This window comes from Oryctolagus cuniculus, chromosome 2, assembly GCF_964237555.1.
Source record: "Oryctolagus cuniculus chromosome 2, mOryCun1.1, whole genome shotgun sequence".
NCBI classification, from domain to species: Eukaryota; Metazoa; Chordata; class Mammalia; order Lagomorpha; family Leporidae; genus Oryctolagus; species Oryctolagus cuniculus.
This window is the reverse complement of record NC_091433.1, coordinates 181801814-181816660: the sequence shown is the minus strand read 5'-3', so window position 1 is coordinate 181816660 and position 14847 is coordinate 181801814. Positions and strand designations below refer to the sequence as shown.

Sequence of the window (14847 nt, the reverse complement as noted above, 5' to 3'; positions counted from 1 at the left end):
TTCTTCTTGCTTTTACAATACTTAAAATTTTTTTTTAATTTAAAGCTGGATACCATGTACTGGGTAACAGGAAATGAGGCAAACAGACCTTCAGTATGAGGCTTTATGTTAATGTGGTTGGTAGCTGGGCTGTGTTTAATGTTTGCTATAGCTATAGGTGCCAAAGGATAGTTTCCTCTAGCATACGTGTGTGGGTGGGTGGGTGGGTGTGTATGTGAGTCTTTTTCTTCCTTGTTGTCTTTGGTTTCACTAATAATTTTTTTTTTTTTTTTTTTTTGACAGGCAGAGTGGACAGTGAGAGAGATACAGAGAGAAAGGTCTTCCTTTGCCGTTGGTTCACCCTCCAATGGCCGCCGCAGCCAGCGCACTGCAGCTGGCGCACTGCGCTGATCCGAAGGCAGGAGCCAGGTGCTTATCCTGGTCTCCCATGGGGTGCAGGGCCCAAGCACTTGGGCCATCCTCCACTGCCTTCCTGGGCCACAGCAGAGAGCTGGCGTGGAAGAGGGGCAACCGGGACAGAATCCGGCGCCCCAACTGGGACTAGAACCGGGTGTGCCGGCGCCGCAGGCAGAGGATTAGCCTACTGAGCCGCGGCGCCGGCCACTGATAATTCTTAAATAGTCTGGAGTCCTTGTGACAGGGTAGTAAATCTGGAGGCAGGAAGCATCCTATAACCTGCTGTTAAATCTCAGTCTTTCAGTAAGCTGAGACTCCAGGATGTAATCTGCCTAAGTGTGTGTCAAGTTTTTCTTTCTGTGTGTGAGACAAGAAGACTGGAATGGAGTGGAGTTGGCCAACTCTCCTACCCCCATAGTTGGATAAGGCCCTGGCAAAGTTTTTTCCCTTGGAGTGCATGCCTTTATTATTGAGAATGCTCCAGACATGTTGCAAAACAGTTACTTGTCCTCTTCAGTGACAATAAGCGCTAGGCAAGTTTTCTGCTTCTCACATAAGAATGTAATGGGTTTTCATGAAAGTGGGAAAGTTCCCCTAAGATGAGGCTTGCACTAGTTTCTTACTCTCAAACCATTCTGTACTTCATCTTCAACTATTTATCAAAGTAATTATTTACGTATTTCACCAGCTTAGGGCTTTAGGGTCCTTTGCCTCAGGTGAGCTATCTTCACTGTATTCCTAATCTCCAGATTTCAGGAGGCAGTTTGTCTTGTCACCTTATCTCTTTGACAGATCTCGGAAAAATCATTGATTTTCAGCTTTCTTCTTATGAGGATAGCAGTGGCAAATCCCAAGTTCTATATTTCAGAGATGAAAGTAGAAGCCCACTACTTGTTTTTTCAAATCACTCTATACTTATTGTTTTCTTGGTATATATCATAAGTCAACTAAAATTTCTGAGCAGGTAAAATGGAGCAAAAAAGTGTTGGGGAAAATACCCTCAAATCCAATATAACTATATTACTAAGGTTTAAGATACATACTTCATCATGACACTGTCATGACAGGGCTTGGAGGGAAACCTCAAAAATATACTTCCTGATACTACAGATCCCAGTGCTTACTTCAGCTTGGAAAAAAAAACCTTGATTTATTACACAAAGTGTTAGAGGCATGGGACAATCTCATCTCTCAGTGGCAAATGCTAATGTTTGTTTGATTTGGGGTTGAAAATGTTTAGACATAATTAAAATAAAGCATTATAAACTGTTGGCATTCTTTTCACCCTTTAAATTATAGAAACAAGATTTTATGACTTTAACCTTCTTACTATATTCTATATTGTTTAAATTTTTTTTACAATAAGCACATATAACTTTTAAATATAAAAACACCACAAAGAAAATTAATCCATTTTGAAAACAAATAAACTGGACAGCATTACTTATTGGGGTTAAAAAGTTAGCTCCAAAATATAAGGTTAAAGATTAGATAAACTAGATAAATTGATAGTATTTATTTGACCTACAACATGTACCCAAAATGAATAATAATGAATAATAATATAGATTAATAAAGTCATCTTCCTTGGAGGGTGTTCAGAAGAGCTAACATATGTAATCATATTTATTGCTACTATATTTAAATTTGAAAACACAAATTATATCTGTGATGATGCTTAAAGGGTAAAGTACATACTTAAAAAATACAATCAAAACAAACCCTAATTCCAGGAGAGGCCTTTTGGGGAGTGAACCAGCAGATGGACCACCTTTCTCTCTCTCTCTCTAGCTCTACCTCTCAAATAAGTAAATAAAATCTTAAAAACAAAACAAAACCCTGAGTATCACTCAGATCATTTATAGAGTATAGGTCTTTGTATAGTAAAACTTGCAACACTAAAATAATCATGAATATACAACAAAAGTAGAATGTATTTTAGAGCACCATATCTTCAAAACTTAGAAGCTCAGTAAGTACAGAAAGTGCTCACGTGACAGGAGACATAGAAGAATCAGGAGCACAGCAGCCATGTGGCCACAGCCCCCTCTCTCTCACCTCCAATTAAGGGGGGCCGCTAAGACAAAGGCCCTTGAATGGAATGTCTGTTGAAAATTTAAGTTATGGTTGTCAGTCAACAACAGGAGTCACTGTGCACTTACTCCTCATGTAGGATCTCTGTCCTTAGTGTGCTGTACATTGAGATTTAATGCTATAACTAGTACTCAAACAGTATTTTTCACTTTGTGTTTCTATGTGGGTGCAAACTGTTGAAATTTTTACTTAATGTATACTAAACTGATCTTCTGTATATTAAGAGAAGTGAAAATGAATCTTGATATGAATGGAAGGGGAGAGAGCAGGAAAGGGGAGGGTTGCGGGTGGGAGGGAAGTCATGGAGGGGGGGAGCCATTGTAATCCATAAACTGTACTTTGGAAATTTATATTCATTAAAAAAAAAGTTATGGTTGTCTTTTATCCTCTCATTTTTTAAAAGATTTATTTATTCATTTGAAAGGCAGAGTTAGAGGGAGAAGGAGGGAGAAAGAGAGAGAGACTGAAAGAGGAAGATATCTTCCATTTGCTTTCACTCCCCAAATGGCTGCAACGGACAGAACAGGGCCAATCTGAAGCCAGGAGCCAGGAACTTCTTCCTGGTCTCCCATGTGGTTACAGAGTCCCAAGCACATGGGCCATCTTCTGCTGCTTTCCCAGGCACATTAGTAGGGAGCTAGACAGAAGTGGAGCAGCCAGGATTCACACTGGTGCCCATATGGAATGCCAGCACTGAAGGTGGTGGCTTTACCTGCTAAGCCACAGCACCAGCCCCATCTCCTCATTTTTTTTAAACTATGGTAATACTTCCTCCATTTGAAAGCCTTCCCAGCATGAGGCTGGCATTGTGGCAAAGAGGCTAAAGCTGCCACCTGTAACGGGCATTCCATACTGGTGCCAGTTCAATTCCCGAAAGTTAAAGTGCTGGCTGTTTCACTTCTGGTATAGTTCCCTAAAGGAGTGGAAGATGGTCCAAGTGCTTAGGCCCCTGCCACTCTTGTGGGGAGACCCAGATGAAGCTCCTGGTTCTCAGCTTCAGCCTGGTCCAGCCCTGGCCATTGTGGTCATCTGGGAAGTGAATTAGCAGATGGACGATCTCTGTTTCCGTCTTTCTGTAACTCTAACTTTCAAATAAAATGAGTCTTTTAAAAAAAAAAAAATCCTTCCAGCAGCCTACCACCTGGAGTCCTAGCTCTCTCCCCAGCTCTCAAGTTTTCTTTCAGTTTGGCCCGGCATAGCAGTAGCTCACTCATTACATCTCACTCCCTTCTGTAGGAGTCCCTCTTGGTTACTCCACTTCCACAACCAAATCCAAATTTTACTCAACTTTCAAAACTTACTGGTATGGTCTGAATGCTTGTCTCTTCCTCTGTCAATATGTATGGTGGAACCCTACCCTGAAATGGGATGATATCAGGAGGTGGAGACTTTGGGAAATGAGTAGGATGGGGGAGGAAGGTGATGAGGCTGGAGACCTCATGCATGGAACGAGTGCCTAGGAAGGGTCCCAAAAGAACTTGCATCCTCTCTCTCCACCATGAGAGAAGAGGGCACAGACAAAAAAAAGTCACCTTCCACCACTTCTCTCTCTTTTTAAGATTTATTTTATTTATTTGAAAGGCAGAGTGACAGACAAAGAGGGAGGGGAAGGGGGAGGGGGAGGGGGAGAGGGGGAGAGAGAGAGAGAGAGAGAGAGAGAGAGAGAGAGAGAGATCCTCCTTTAGCTGGTTCACTCCCCCTCACGGTAGCAAGGGCCAGTGCCTCTACCACTTCTCTTAGTGCAACCCTAGAATATAGCACATGAGCAATAAACACGTGGATGATTATTATTTGGTAAATATATAGCAGGCAAATAATAACAGATTGATCCATCCAAATTCTTATAGAAAATTACTCACAGAAAAATAAAAATGTCTCTAAAACTTCTAAATTACCAAAATATGGCACTGTGGACCAAATGCCACAAGCAGAGGTTTCCATTAGTGATAACTCTTAACCCTAGCAGGCTTTCTAGAAACAGGCACGTCCACTCACTGTAAAGGAAGGACATACCCTCTGAAGTTGTCACAATCTTCTTGTCTTTGGGGGGCAAGACGTGTCCCGCATGACTAATAATCCAAACTGGAAAGCGTTTTTTTGTCAAACAGTACAAATCCTTTGCAAATGGCACATAAAAGGAAGAAAGCCCTGGGTTACCTAAGAAAAGAAATACAGGGTTCAGATTAACCCAAGCAATAAACACACACACACACACACACACACACACAGGATGATGTATAGACCAGAGGGTCAGTTTCTCCTCACACTTTCTTATACAGATCTACTAATTTGTTTACATATACCTTAATTTAATACCCTTCCTACTTCTAGTCTGGGGACTAGAACACTTAGAACATTTCTGTTCCTGCTTTGTTCGCCAATTGTTTCAAACTAGTTCTTCCTCCCTCCATCCAGGTCTCCCAGCTGGAAGGCAGGGCCCAACATGGGATGCATTAGCAGGAAGGCACATCATGAGCGGAGGAGCAAGGACTCTAACCGGCACACTGATAAGTGATGCCTGCATCCCAAGTGGTGGCTTAACTCCCACACCACAACGCCTACCCCACATACAGCACCTTTAAAACCAGTAATAATTATGAGCATCTGTATAAAGTCTCTTCATCTAGGCTTCTATACCTACCAGGAATAATGAAAATAAGCAGCTTAGGCCTGTCGACACTTAGATCATTAAAGTCTGTCCAGGGCCCACATTTTAGGACCTGGGTCTCGCCTCCACCACATAAAATGAATTCCTCATGCACAGGAATTTCTTCCTGGGTTTCCGAGTCCATTTCTAAATAAGGAGAGAAAGGTAACATGAAGAGTCAATAAAATGTAAAACCGTGAGCCAAAGACAATATTCAGGAATAAGAAAGGCAAATTTCAGCATACCTAGAAGGAAATTGCACAAGGATGTATGGGAGATAGACTAGTTTCTATGGATTACTGGATTGCAAAACAAATTAAAACAAACCACAAGAATCATTAGGAACAGGGAGACACATCTTTGATGAAATAAGACGATAGTGGGGTTTGAATCAAAATCAGACTCACCTTTTCTCCCGCTCTCTTCCCCAGCTTAAATCAACAATAAGCATGGATAATTTCCATGCTTCCTTCAGTTCTGTACTTTACCGAACTCTCCCTACCTGACCTGGAGAGGACTGGTACAGAAGTGCTCACCCTTGCATTCTCTAGTGGAAAAGTGGGAGGGACAGTGAACTCCATGGTCGTTTATTTTCTTCTCCTATTAATCCTTTCCTGTCCCAATACTACAAGCATATTGTATGTATTACTAAAGTACTACATTTTTAAATTCTGAATGGGTGGAACAAAAGAAAGGATATGAGATAACACCATGAACAATTTGCTGTATAATCTAAGTATGTGCAAAAATGTAGGCCCAAGTTAAGCACATCTCTCCTCCATCTCTGCCTTGGCCTGTCCTGTCTATTGACGGCAGAGGTCTCAAACCTTCAATGGTCTATATTCACCTTCTACTATTCTTCATTCGTTTAAAGCCCTCTAAAGTCAAAACTCTAAGACTCTCCTAGTTTTTCTCCTCTTGCCACTTTATACTGACCCTGCCCTCTTATTTCTAAGTCCTTACACTCTTCTTCTCCTGTAACTTGTCTTGTATTTATTCCCCCTCCACTCCAGAATGCTTTCTCCCCTTATGCGTTATCAACTTACTGTCTCCCAGCTCCAAACTCATGTCATTGCCTTCTCTGGGATAATGGACCTGGAGGTTTAAATTTTCTTTCCTTTGCCTGCTGATATAACATTGAACTCTATTAGTAGAATACCCTGGAGAGATGTTGCAGGAATAAAGAGCTTTCCCAACCCCTACTAGCCTCAACTCATCTGCACCTCAGGGTTGATACTGCAGCCTCTAGAAAGACCAGGCTTTGGCCAAAGCAATCCAGCATACTTCTCCGCTACCCATTGGGCTCCACCTCCAATTTTGTCCTTACTTAGGTATTATCATTTAGTCCTGGTGGTACCTGTTACAGTTATATTTATACAGAAACTTTACAGTTTTTCTCCTATCACATCTTAATTATTCTTATGTTGGGGCCGGTGTTGTGGGTTCAGATGCGGTTTGTAATGGTGGCATCCCATATGGGTGCAGGTTCGAGTACTGTCTGCTCTGCTTGCAACCCAGCTCCCTGCTAATGCACCTGGGAAAGCAGCAGAAGATGACCCAAGTGCTTGTGTCCCTGACAACCACATGCGAGACCCAGATGAAGCTCCTGGCTTCAGCCTGGCCCAGCCCTGGCTATTGTAGCCATTTGGGGAAATGAACCAGCAGATAAAACATCTCTCTATGTCTCTCCTTCTCTTTCTGTAATCCTGCCTTTAAAATAAATAAATCTTTTTAAAAATAATTATTATATTAAACCAATCATTTAAGTTATTGTGTGGTTCTTGTTTTCTAATTTGATCTACTGATACACTCATGTGTCTGCAAGGTCTCTCTATAAATCTTTCTCACCTTAGCTCAGGTCAAATTCTACTTCTTACATGAAGCCTTCCTTGAGCACTGCAGGTACAGGAAATTTTTCCTCTAAACTCACAGCACCTGTCTTTATCCTAAGTCGGCTGGGGTAAAGGCAGCCAGCTAAGTTCTACCTGGAAAAACTTGTTACTCGTGTCAGGCCATGCTCTCCCATGGCACCACAGTCAAGCAATTCTCTGTAAGCGGCACCTGTCCCTTTCCAAATTGAACATCTTAAGATAAATGCAATGCAGGCTGGGGTGTTGTGAAATGGGAAATCCCACATACTGATGTGAATGAGAATGGGTTTCGGTAAGCAACCTGGCATTACCCATAAAAGGCATAAACTCTGTTTCAGTCATTTTGAGGACTCGATTCTAAAACAAAAATCCCAAATATTTTTTTCAGACTAATGCATAGAATGTTATTTATAATAATGAAAAGCTGAAAAATCTAAGTGGTTATTAATAGAAGGTTCAGTTAATTATGACAAACCACTATGCAAAAAATAAAAATTATGTATATGACTCAACATTAAGGAATGATTAAATAAATTATAGTTCAACAGTATGATCAAACATTATGTTCCATCCAAACTGCCCAGCTCTGTTGATTGTAATTTATTTTCTAGCATTTCTAAAATCTCACTTCTCTAGTTTGATGTTATACTGCCTCTTCCATTCTCTTTGTTTATACCTCTATTACTTTTACTGACAGTTAAATGAATTTAGGGAGGAAGGAGAAATAAATATATACATTGTAATCTCCATGTTTAACCAAAAGTACAAAACTGATGTTCTTAAACAACAATATTTAGAAAAATGAAAAACTCTCACTAAAAAAGTGGGGCCCTTCTTGATTCAAAATACATTGACCACCTAATTAAAGTATCACCATACATTTTCATCCAATGATTTTAGTTTACCAATAAATGTCACTGTAGCCCAGTATCCAAAATCATCACAAAATTCAGTATATTTATAAAGGCCTTCTGACATTTATAATGTGTTAGAAACAGCATTAGATGGAGCTGTTATACACAACACTAAATCAGAGCACTGACTCTGAAGACACTGGCTGCACTCACTACTTTCAGCAGAAGAGAATTTGAAGTTATTAACCATAAAGTCAATGAGTAAATACTTAACTTCAAGGAGAAGGCATCTGGGGAGTTTGATTAGCAACAAAATTAGTAATTCAAGTGGGTAGGAAACTCAAGCATAGTCTATAAAAATTGGGAAACAAAAGAGTAACTGCAATTATAAAACACTGAAAACACAACTGAGAAACCTGGAGATAACATGAGCACAAACGAGGCACCCTTCATTTCACTTCATTCTTACATTTCTGAATCCCACACAACCACGTAAAAGCAGCACAGGAGAATTTGAGGTACAAAAATTCAAACTCTTTCTTACCTACAAATCCAAGGTAACTTGGTCCTGCAAACAAGTATCAGATTAACAAGGGACAATGTGTTGTAATTATATATTGGCAAGGGTGACGGCTCCACCTTTGGCCTCAGCCTATAAGCAATCTTTCATGAAACCCATTTTGATAAGCAGTCAAACTTACACAGGATAAAAAACAAGTGTGGATACAATCTGTACAACTTGGGCAATCCTATTTACCTATATGGGAAATATATCAATTGCTTATAGTAATGTGTTTCTAATTTTACTTTCTAACAGATTTTTTTCAATTAAATTTTATATAAACCTGGACAAGATTTAAAACAGAAAAAAAGAATTTTATCAGTATAATTTTTAGAGGTTCAACTTATCTTTAATATGAATTACTATAATATTTGTAAGTATTTAATATCACAAATTCATTGGCTGACCAGAGAGGACAAAAGGCTGTAATAATGAAGAAAAATATTTGAAAATGGTTAAAAATACACCTTCTTGGCCAGCGCCGCGGCTTACTAGGCTAATCCTCTGCCTACGGTGCGGGCACCCTAGTCCCGGTTGGGGCGCCAGATTCTGTCCCAGTTGCTCCTCTTCCAGTCCAGCTTTCTACTGTGACCTGGGAGTGCAGTGGAGGATGGTCCAAGTGCTTGGGCCCTGCACCCGCATGGGAGACCAGGAGGAAGCACCTGGCTCCTGGCTTCGGATTGGCGCAGCTGTGCCAGCCGTAGCGGCCACTTGGGGGATGAACCAACGGAAAAAGGAAGACCTTTCTTTCTGTCTCTCTCTCTCTCTCACTAACACTACCTGTCAAAAAAAAAAAAAAATACACCTTCTTAGCTTCAGCATTCAAATAATGTCTACATTTTACTTGGCTACTAAGTAAGAATTCTCCTTTTTCTATGGAAGAACAGCAGATGATAAAAACTGAATTTTTTTAAAGCAAGATTTATATATTTGAAGGCGTTACAGAGAGAGAGAGTGGAAAAGACGAGGGAAAAGACTCTGCAGACAACTGCAATGGCCAGGGCTGAGCCCGGCCAAAGCAGGGACCCAGGAGCTTCATTCTGGGTCTCCCACGTGGGTGGCAGGGGCCCAAACACTGCGCAATCTTCTTCTACCTTTCCTAGGCCGTCAGCAGGGGAGCTGGATTGGAAGTGGAGTAGCCTGGACCCAAAGCATGCCTGTATGGATGCCAGTGTCACAGGCAGCAGCTTTACCTGCTATGCACAATGCTGGCCTTTATAAAAAATTTTTAGAAGTTTGTGTTGTGATTGCCAATCTTCAACGGACCTATAGTAAGCCTGAAAAAGGTAGCATGAGTATTCTTTCAAAGCTAAAGCATATCTAATAACATTTTGCATTATTTATCACTTACGTAAGGTAGATATAAAGCTTCCATAGCTGCCTGAAATGACCAAAAAAAAAAAATCTTTACACAATATTATCAATTGTGGACAACTTTGTGGACTGTATTATTGTCCTACAGTGATATAGAGCACAGCATAAACTTTGCATATGTCTGAGCCTCAGATGGTAATTAATTAGTGCCATTCCTGAATACTAGTATTAAATATTTGGTGGCTGGACAGGTGCAGATTTAAATCTTAAGGGTCCAGGGCAGAGATACGAAATTGGTAATTGATAACAAAACAAAATTGAAGAATAAATAGACACAAAAATGTCAAACAGAAGCTTTATTTCAAGCGTTTTTTTTTTTTTTTTTATTGATCTAGCAGTAAACATTAGCATGTTGGTTTTGTTTGGTACATGAGATGAATCTGATAGTATTTTAACTTAGAAGGCTTTATTTTTTTAAGTTTAAAACATACATTAAAATTGAGTTTGAATTTGATGGAACAATGATACACTAGTTTGTTTCCAAATAATCTTTCATTAAAAACAATTAGGAAAGATAGAGAAAATAATTTTTAAGTCTTCAAAAATTTGTAACCATTAAAAGAATTAGACAAGAATGTAACAAGTTTATAAAAAAGGAAATAGAGAATAAAATTAATATGAGAAGAAAGCAGAAAAGCAACAGAGACCAAAAAGTATGACATATTGAGATGTATAGGATGTTGATACAGGCATGAATGCAGGAAAACTGAAAGTCGTGAAATGCAGTTAAAAAAAAAAGGGCTGGAATTCAAGGATCTAACCATCTGGCAGAAACAAATGGAAAAAACAGATGAATCCAAACAAAAAAAATAGACAAGTGATGATAATAGAGTAGAAATTAATAGGATAGGGAGAAAAAATTTTATTAAAGAGGATTAACAAAGCCAAAAGCTGGCTCTTTGAAAAGACCTATAAATAAGTAAATTCCTAAGAAGACTCATCATGAAAAGACACAAATAAGAATTATCTGAAGTGAAAAAAGTGTATTATTTCATATTATTCATCTATCAAAAGATAATGAAAGAATGCTATAAAGAACTTTATGCCAATTAATTTGGGAAAATTCTCTCTGACAAAACACACAAAAAATCCTAATACAAAAAGACTAGTAGAATCTTAATAGTTCTCTATCTTTATGTATGTTTTTAATGACACTGAATTCATCGTGTTTTTTTTTTTGGTCCAGAAGAAAGTGTCGGCACTTAAGAAAGAAATAATACCAATTCTTTTCAAAAAATTTATTTGAATGAGAGTCTTCTCTGTCTCTCTGGTTTACTCTCCAAATGCCCATGAAGATGAAGCCAGGAACCCAATCCAGGTCCTTCACAAGGATGTAAGGAACCCAATCACTTGAGTTTAATTTCTCAAAGTGTCTGCAATAGCAGGAATCTAGAGTCAGGAGCCAAAGCAGGTATTGAACCCAGGTACCCCTATATGGGCATCTTAACTGGAGTCTTAACTGGTAGGCCAAATGTCCACCCCTTAAAATTTAGAGGGAGCAGGAGATGGGAGGGTTGCGGGTAGGAGGGAAGTTATGGGGGGGGGGAAGCCACTGTAATCCATAAGCTGTACTTTGGAAATTTATATTTATTAAATAAAAATTAAAAATTTTTTTTTCATTTAATACCAATCTTGGATAGCATCCAGAGAATAGAAACTGAGGGACCACTATCTCAACTCAATTTATGAATCCTGCAAACCTCACTATCACTATCTCACAAAGATATTACAATAAAGAAAAATTATGGGCCAATCTTTTTCATGAAATTACATGCAAAAACTCTATTCTAAATACTAGCAGACTAAATTTGGTGATACATAAAGGCACTGCAAAAAGTTTATGAAAAAAAGAGGAACTAAAAGGTTTCTTTTTTGGCACAAAACATTTTGAAATCCACCTAGTTTTTTCAAAATATACATTTTCACAAACTTTCTGAATATCCCTTGAATGCAAGCGTTTAAAAACTTTTTTAGTGGGGCCAGTGCTGTGGCATAGCAAGCTAAGCCTCCGCCGGAATGTCAGCATCCCACATAGGCGTCGGTTCATTTCCTGGCAGCTCCTCTTCAATCCAGCTCTCTGCTATGGCCTGGGAAAGCACTGGAAGATGGCCCAAGTCCTTGGGGCCCTGCACTCATGTGGGAGACCCAGAAGAAACTACTGGTTCCCAGCTTCAGATTGGCTCAGCTCTGGCCATTTAGGGAGTGAACCAGTGGATGGGAGACATTTCTCTCTGTCTCTCCCTCTCTTTGTAACTCTACCTCTTAAACAAATACATAACTCTTTTTTTTCTTAAGCAACAAATAAACTTATCTTTCAATTGTATTTTCTACAAGCTTTTTGAAATACCCTTATACCAAGCGGTAACAGATGACAACCAAATTGTATAAATGTTAGAAATGAAAGATTGTTTAAGTATTCAAAAATGTCATTATCACATTAGCAGAATAAAGGAGTAAAATTATATAATCATCTCAGCTGACATAGAACTTGTCTTTTAGCGGTCTTTTTAAATCTGCTGCACCATGCCTCCACTCTACCTCTCCATCAACATTACTGCCAAACCCATGCTATTCACTCATTATAAAGACTTCTGTGTAGTAGTAACTATGGCTCATGACACATTTTATAAAGAACTACAAGAGTGGAGTTCTAAAGTCACCAACACAAAGAAATGATAACTGTTTAAGGAGACAGAGATGCTAATTACCCTGATTTGATCATTACACATGGTATTTATGTCACAGTTCTCTATAAACAAGTCCAATTAAAATAAAATTAAAAAGGTTACTAAAACTGAATAAAATTAAACCATTTTTAAAAAGGAAAAATACAGTATTTCATTTTAATAAGAAATTATGAAAGATAAAACAAAAATAATCAAGCAGGGCTATCTATATAATAATAAATGAATATTCCATCATTTTCTATAATCACACATGTATATATAAGCATTTATACACATTATTACATAAATAATTATCACTGTTGGATAAACAGGAACATGCTACATACATGTCCATGCACTTTGTTTCATACACTTGGAAATCCCATCAAAACAAGTGGTCCAATTTATTATCAATGATTCCAGAATATGGATACATCATAACTCATGACCATCTCCCTGCTGACAGGCACTCAGCTGGTTCTCAGGTTAGAACAATGCTTCAGTAAGTCCCCTTAAAGCTCCATGTTCTTACAGACTGCCATATCCGTATGTATTGTTTTCATACACCAGATTCCCAAGTACGGAATTACTGTGTCGAATTTTAGTTAAGTGCTGCCAGATTCTTTTCTTTAAAAAAAAAAAAAAAAAAAAAAAAAAAAAAAAAAGGAACCTAAGAATCACATTTCTTTTAGAGAATCAGGAAGATATCTTTCCCTTTACAATCATGTTGCCACTTGTAGTCTTTGGGTACAAAATACTTCACTCTTTAATTTACATGTCTTTAACTACTATTATGTTTGGACATCTTTTCACTTTGTTAACCTTTTGAACTTTCTTTTCTTTGAATTGTCTATTCATATTGTCTGTCTAGGTTCCAAGTAAGTTACTTAGCTTTTTCTAATTTGTCAGAAAATTTTAGGGACTGGCATTGTGGCGAAGAGGGGTAAAGCTACCGCCTGTAGTGCTGGAATCCCACACAGGAGCCAGTTCGAGACCTGGCTGCTCTGCTTCTGATCCATCTCCTTGCTAATGTGCCTGGGAAAGCAGCAGAGGACGGCCCAGACTTGGGCTCCTGCACCCACATGGAAGATCAAGAGGTTCCTGGCTCCTGGCTCATGGTTTCAGCTTGGCCCAGCCCTGGCAGTTGTGGCTATTTGGGGAGTGAATCAGCAGACGGAAGATCTCTCTCTCTCTCTCTCTCTCTCTCTCTTTCTCTGTAATTCTACCACTCAAATAAAGAAATAAATCTTAAAAAAAAAATGTTGTATGCTACAGATATCAACCCTTTTAAGGGTTTCTATATTATATGTATAGCTTCCTAGATCTTCAATTTTTATATTTAAACTTTTAATATATAAGGATTTAATTTGATTTTCTCTCAGATGGAGAACTACTTGTGCTAATAACATTTAATAAAGAAACCATTTTTTCTATTGTACATTCATACCATAGATGCTACCCACACATTAGTCATCTGATCACTATCTAGGTTAGCAGACTGAGTGTCCAAGTGCTTGTATTCAAGTAACCCCTATTTTCTCAATCATAGGTGTGTACATATTGGAAACAACAATATATACAGTGTTTGGTACTACTGGTCATTTTAGACACCCACAGGGAACACTAGAATATATCTTCCACAGACAACAGGGGAAGTACCATACATAAGAGAAATATGACAATTATATTGAAAGAGTAGAAAAGGTAAAGGTTCCTAAATGAAAGTAAGATTTCTACATTTCACTTGAAGTGGCAAAAGTCAATATAAGTAGGCTGTGAGATAAATTATTATGTATATTTATATAGAGGGTAACCACTAAAAAAAAAAGTATACTAAGCAATAAACTCAAAAACAGTTTAAGTCAAATATAATACTAAAAATGATAAATCAACCCGTAGAAAGGCAAGAACAGAGAAACAGAATAAAAAGAAAACAAAAAAGAAAATGGCTGACTTAAACCCATCAACAATTACTTGAAATATATATGTTCTGAACAAACCAGTTAAAAGACAGAGATAGGCAGAATAGATTAAAAAAAACCACTATATAAGTATATTGTCTGTGAGAAATTGACTTCAGCATGACATTGGTAGGTTTGAAAATAAAGGTATAGAAAAGATTTGTCATGTTATTATATTTCTTTTAATGCTGGTCCCCTGTTCTGGATTCTTTTTTCTTTTAAAGATTTATTTTTTATTTATTTGAAAAGCAGAGTTAGAGAGAGAGGAGGAGAGACAGTGAGGGAGATTTTCCACCTGCTGGTTCACACCCTAAATGGCCACAATGGCAGGGGCTGGGACAGGTCAAAGCTAAGAGCTTGGAGCTTCTTTCGGGCCTCCCCTGTGGTACAGGGGCCCAAGGACTCCAGCCATCTTCTGCTGT

At 38.5% G+C, this 14847-nt stretch overlaps 1 protein-coding gene across 4 annotated transcripts in view; it reads right to left on the bottom strand.

Moving 5' to 3' along the window:
- Positions 1-14847, bottom strand: part of LDAH (lipid droplet associated hydrolase) — a 146579-nt gene that overhangs the window by 126774 nt on the left and 4958 nt on the right. For 3 of the 4 annotated variants that reach the window (XM_002710058.5, XM_070069396.1, XM_070069395.1), the window contains exons 2-3: positions 5132-5284; positions 4504-4647 (exon numbers count right to left, since the gene is read on the bottom strand). In XM_002710058.5, the coding sequence (XP_002710104.1) occupies positions 4504-4647; positions 5132-5282 (295 nt within the window). In that variant the 5' untranslated portion in view covers positions 5283-5284. Of the gene's footprint in view, positions 1-4503; positions 4648-5131; positions 5285-8406; positions 8519-14847 lie in introns of those variants that run through there. The other variant, XM_051840582.2, reaches the window with a different exon arrangement.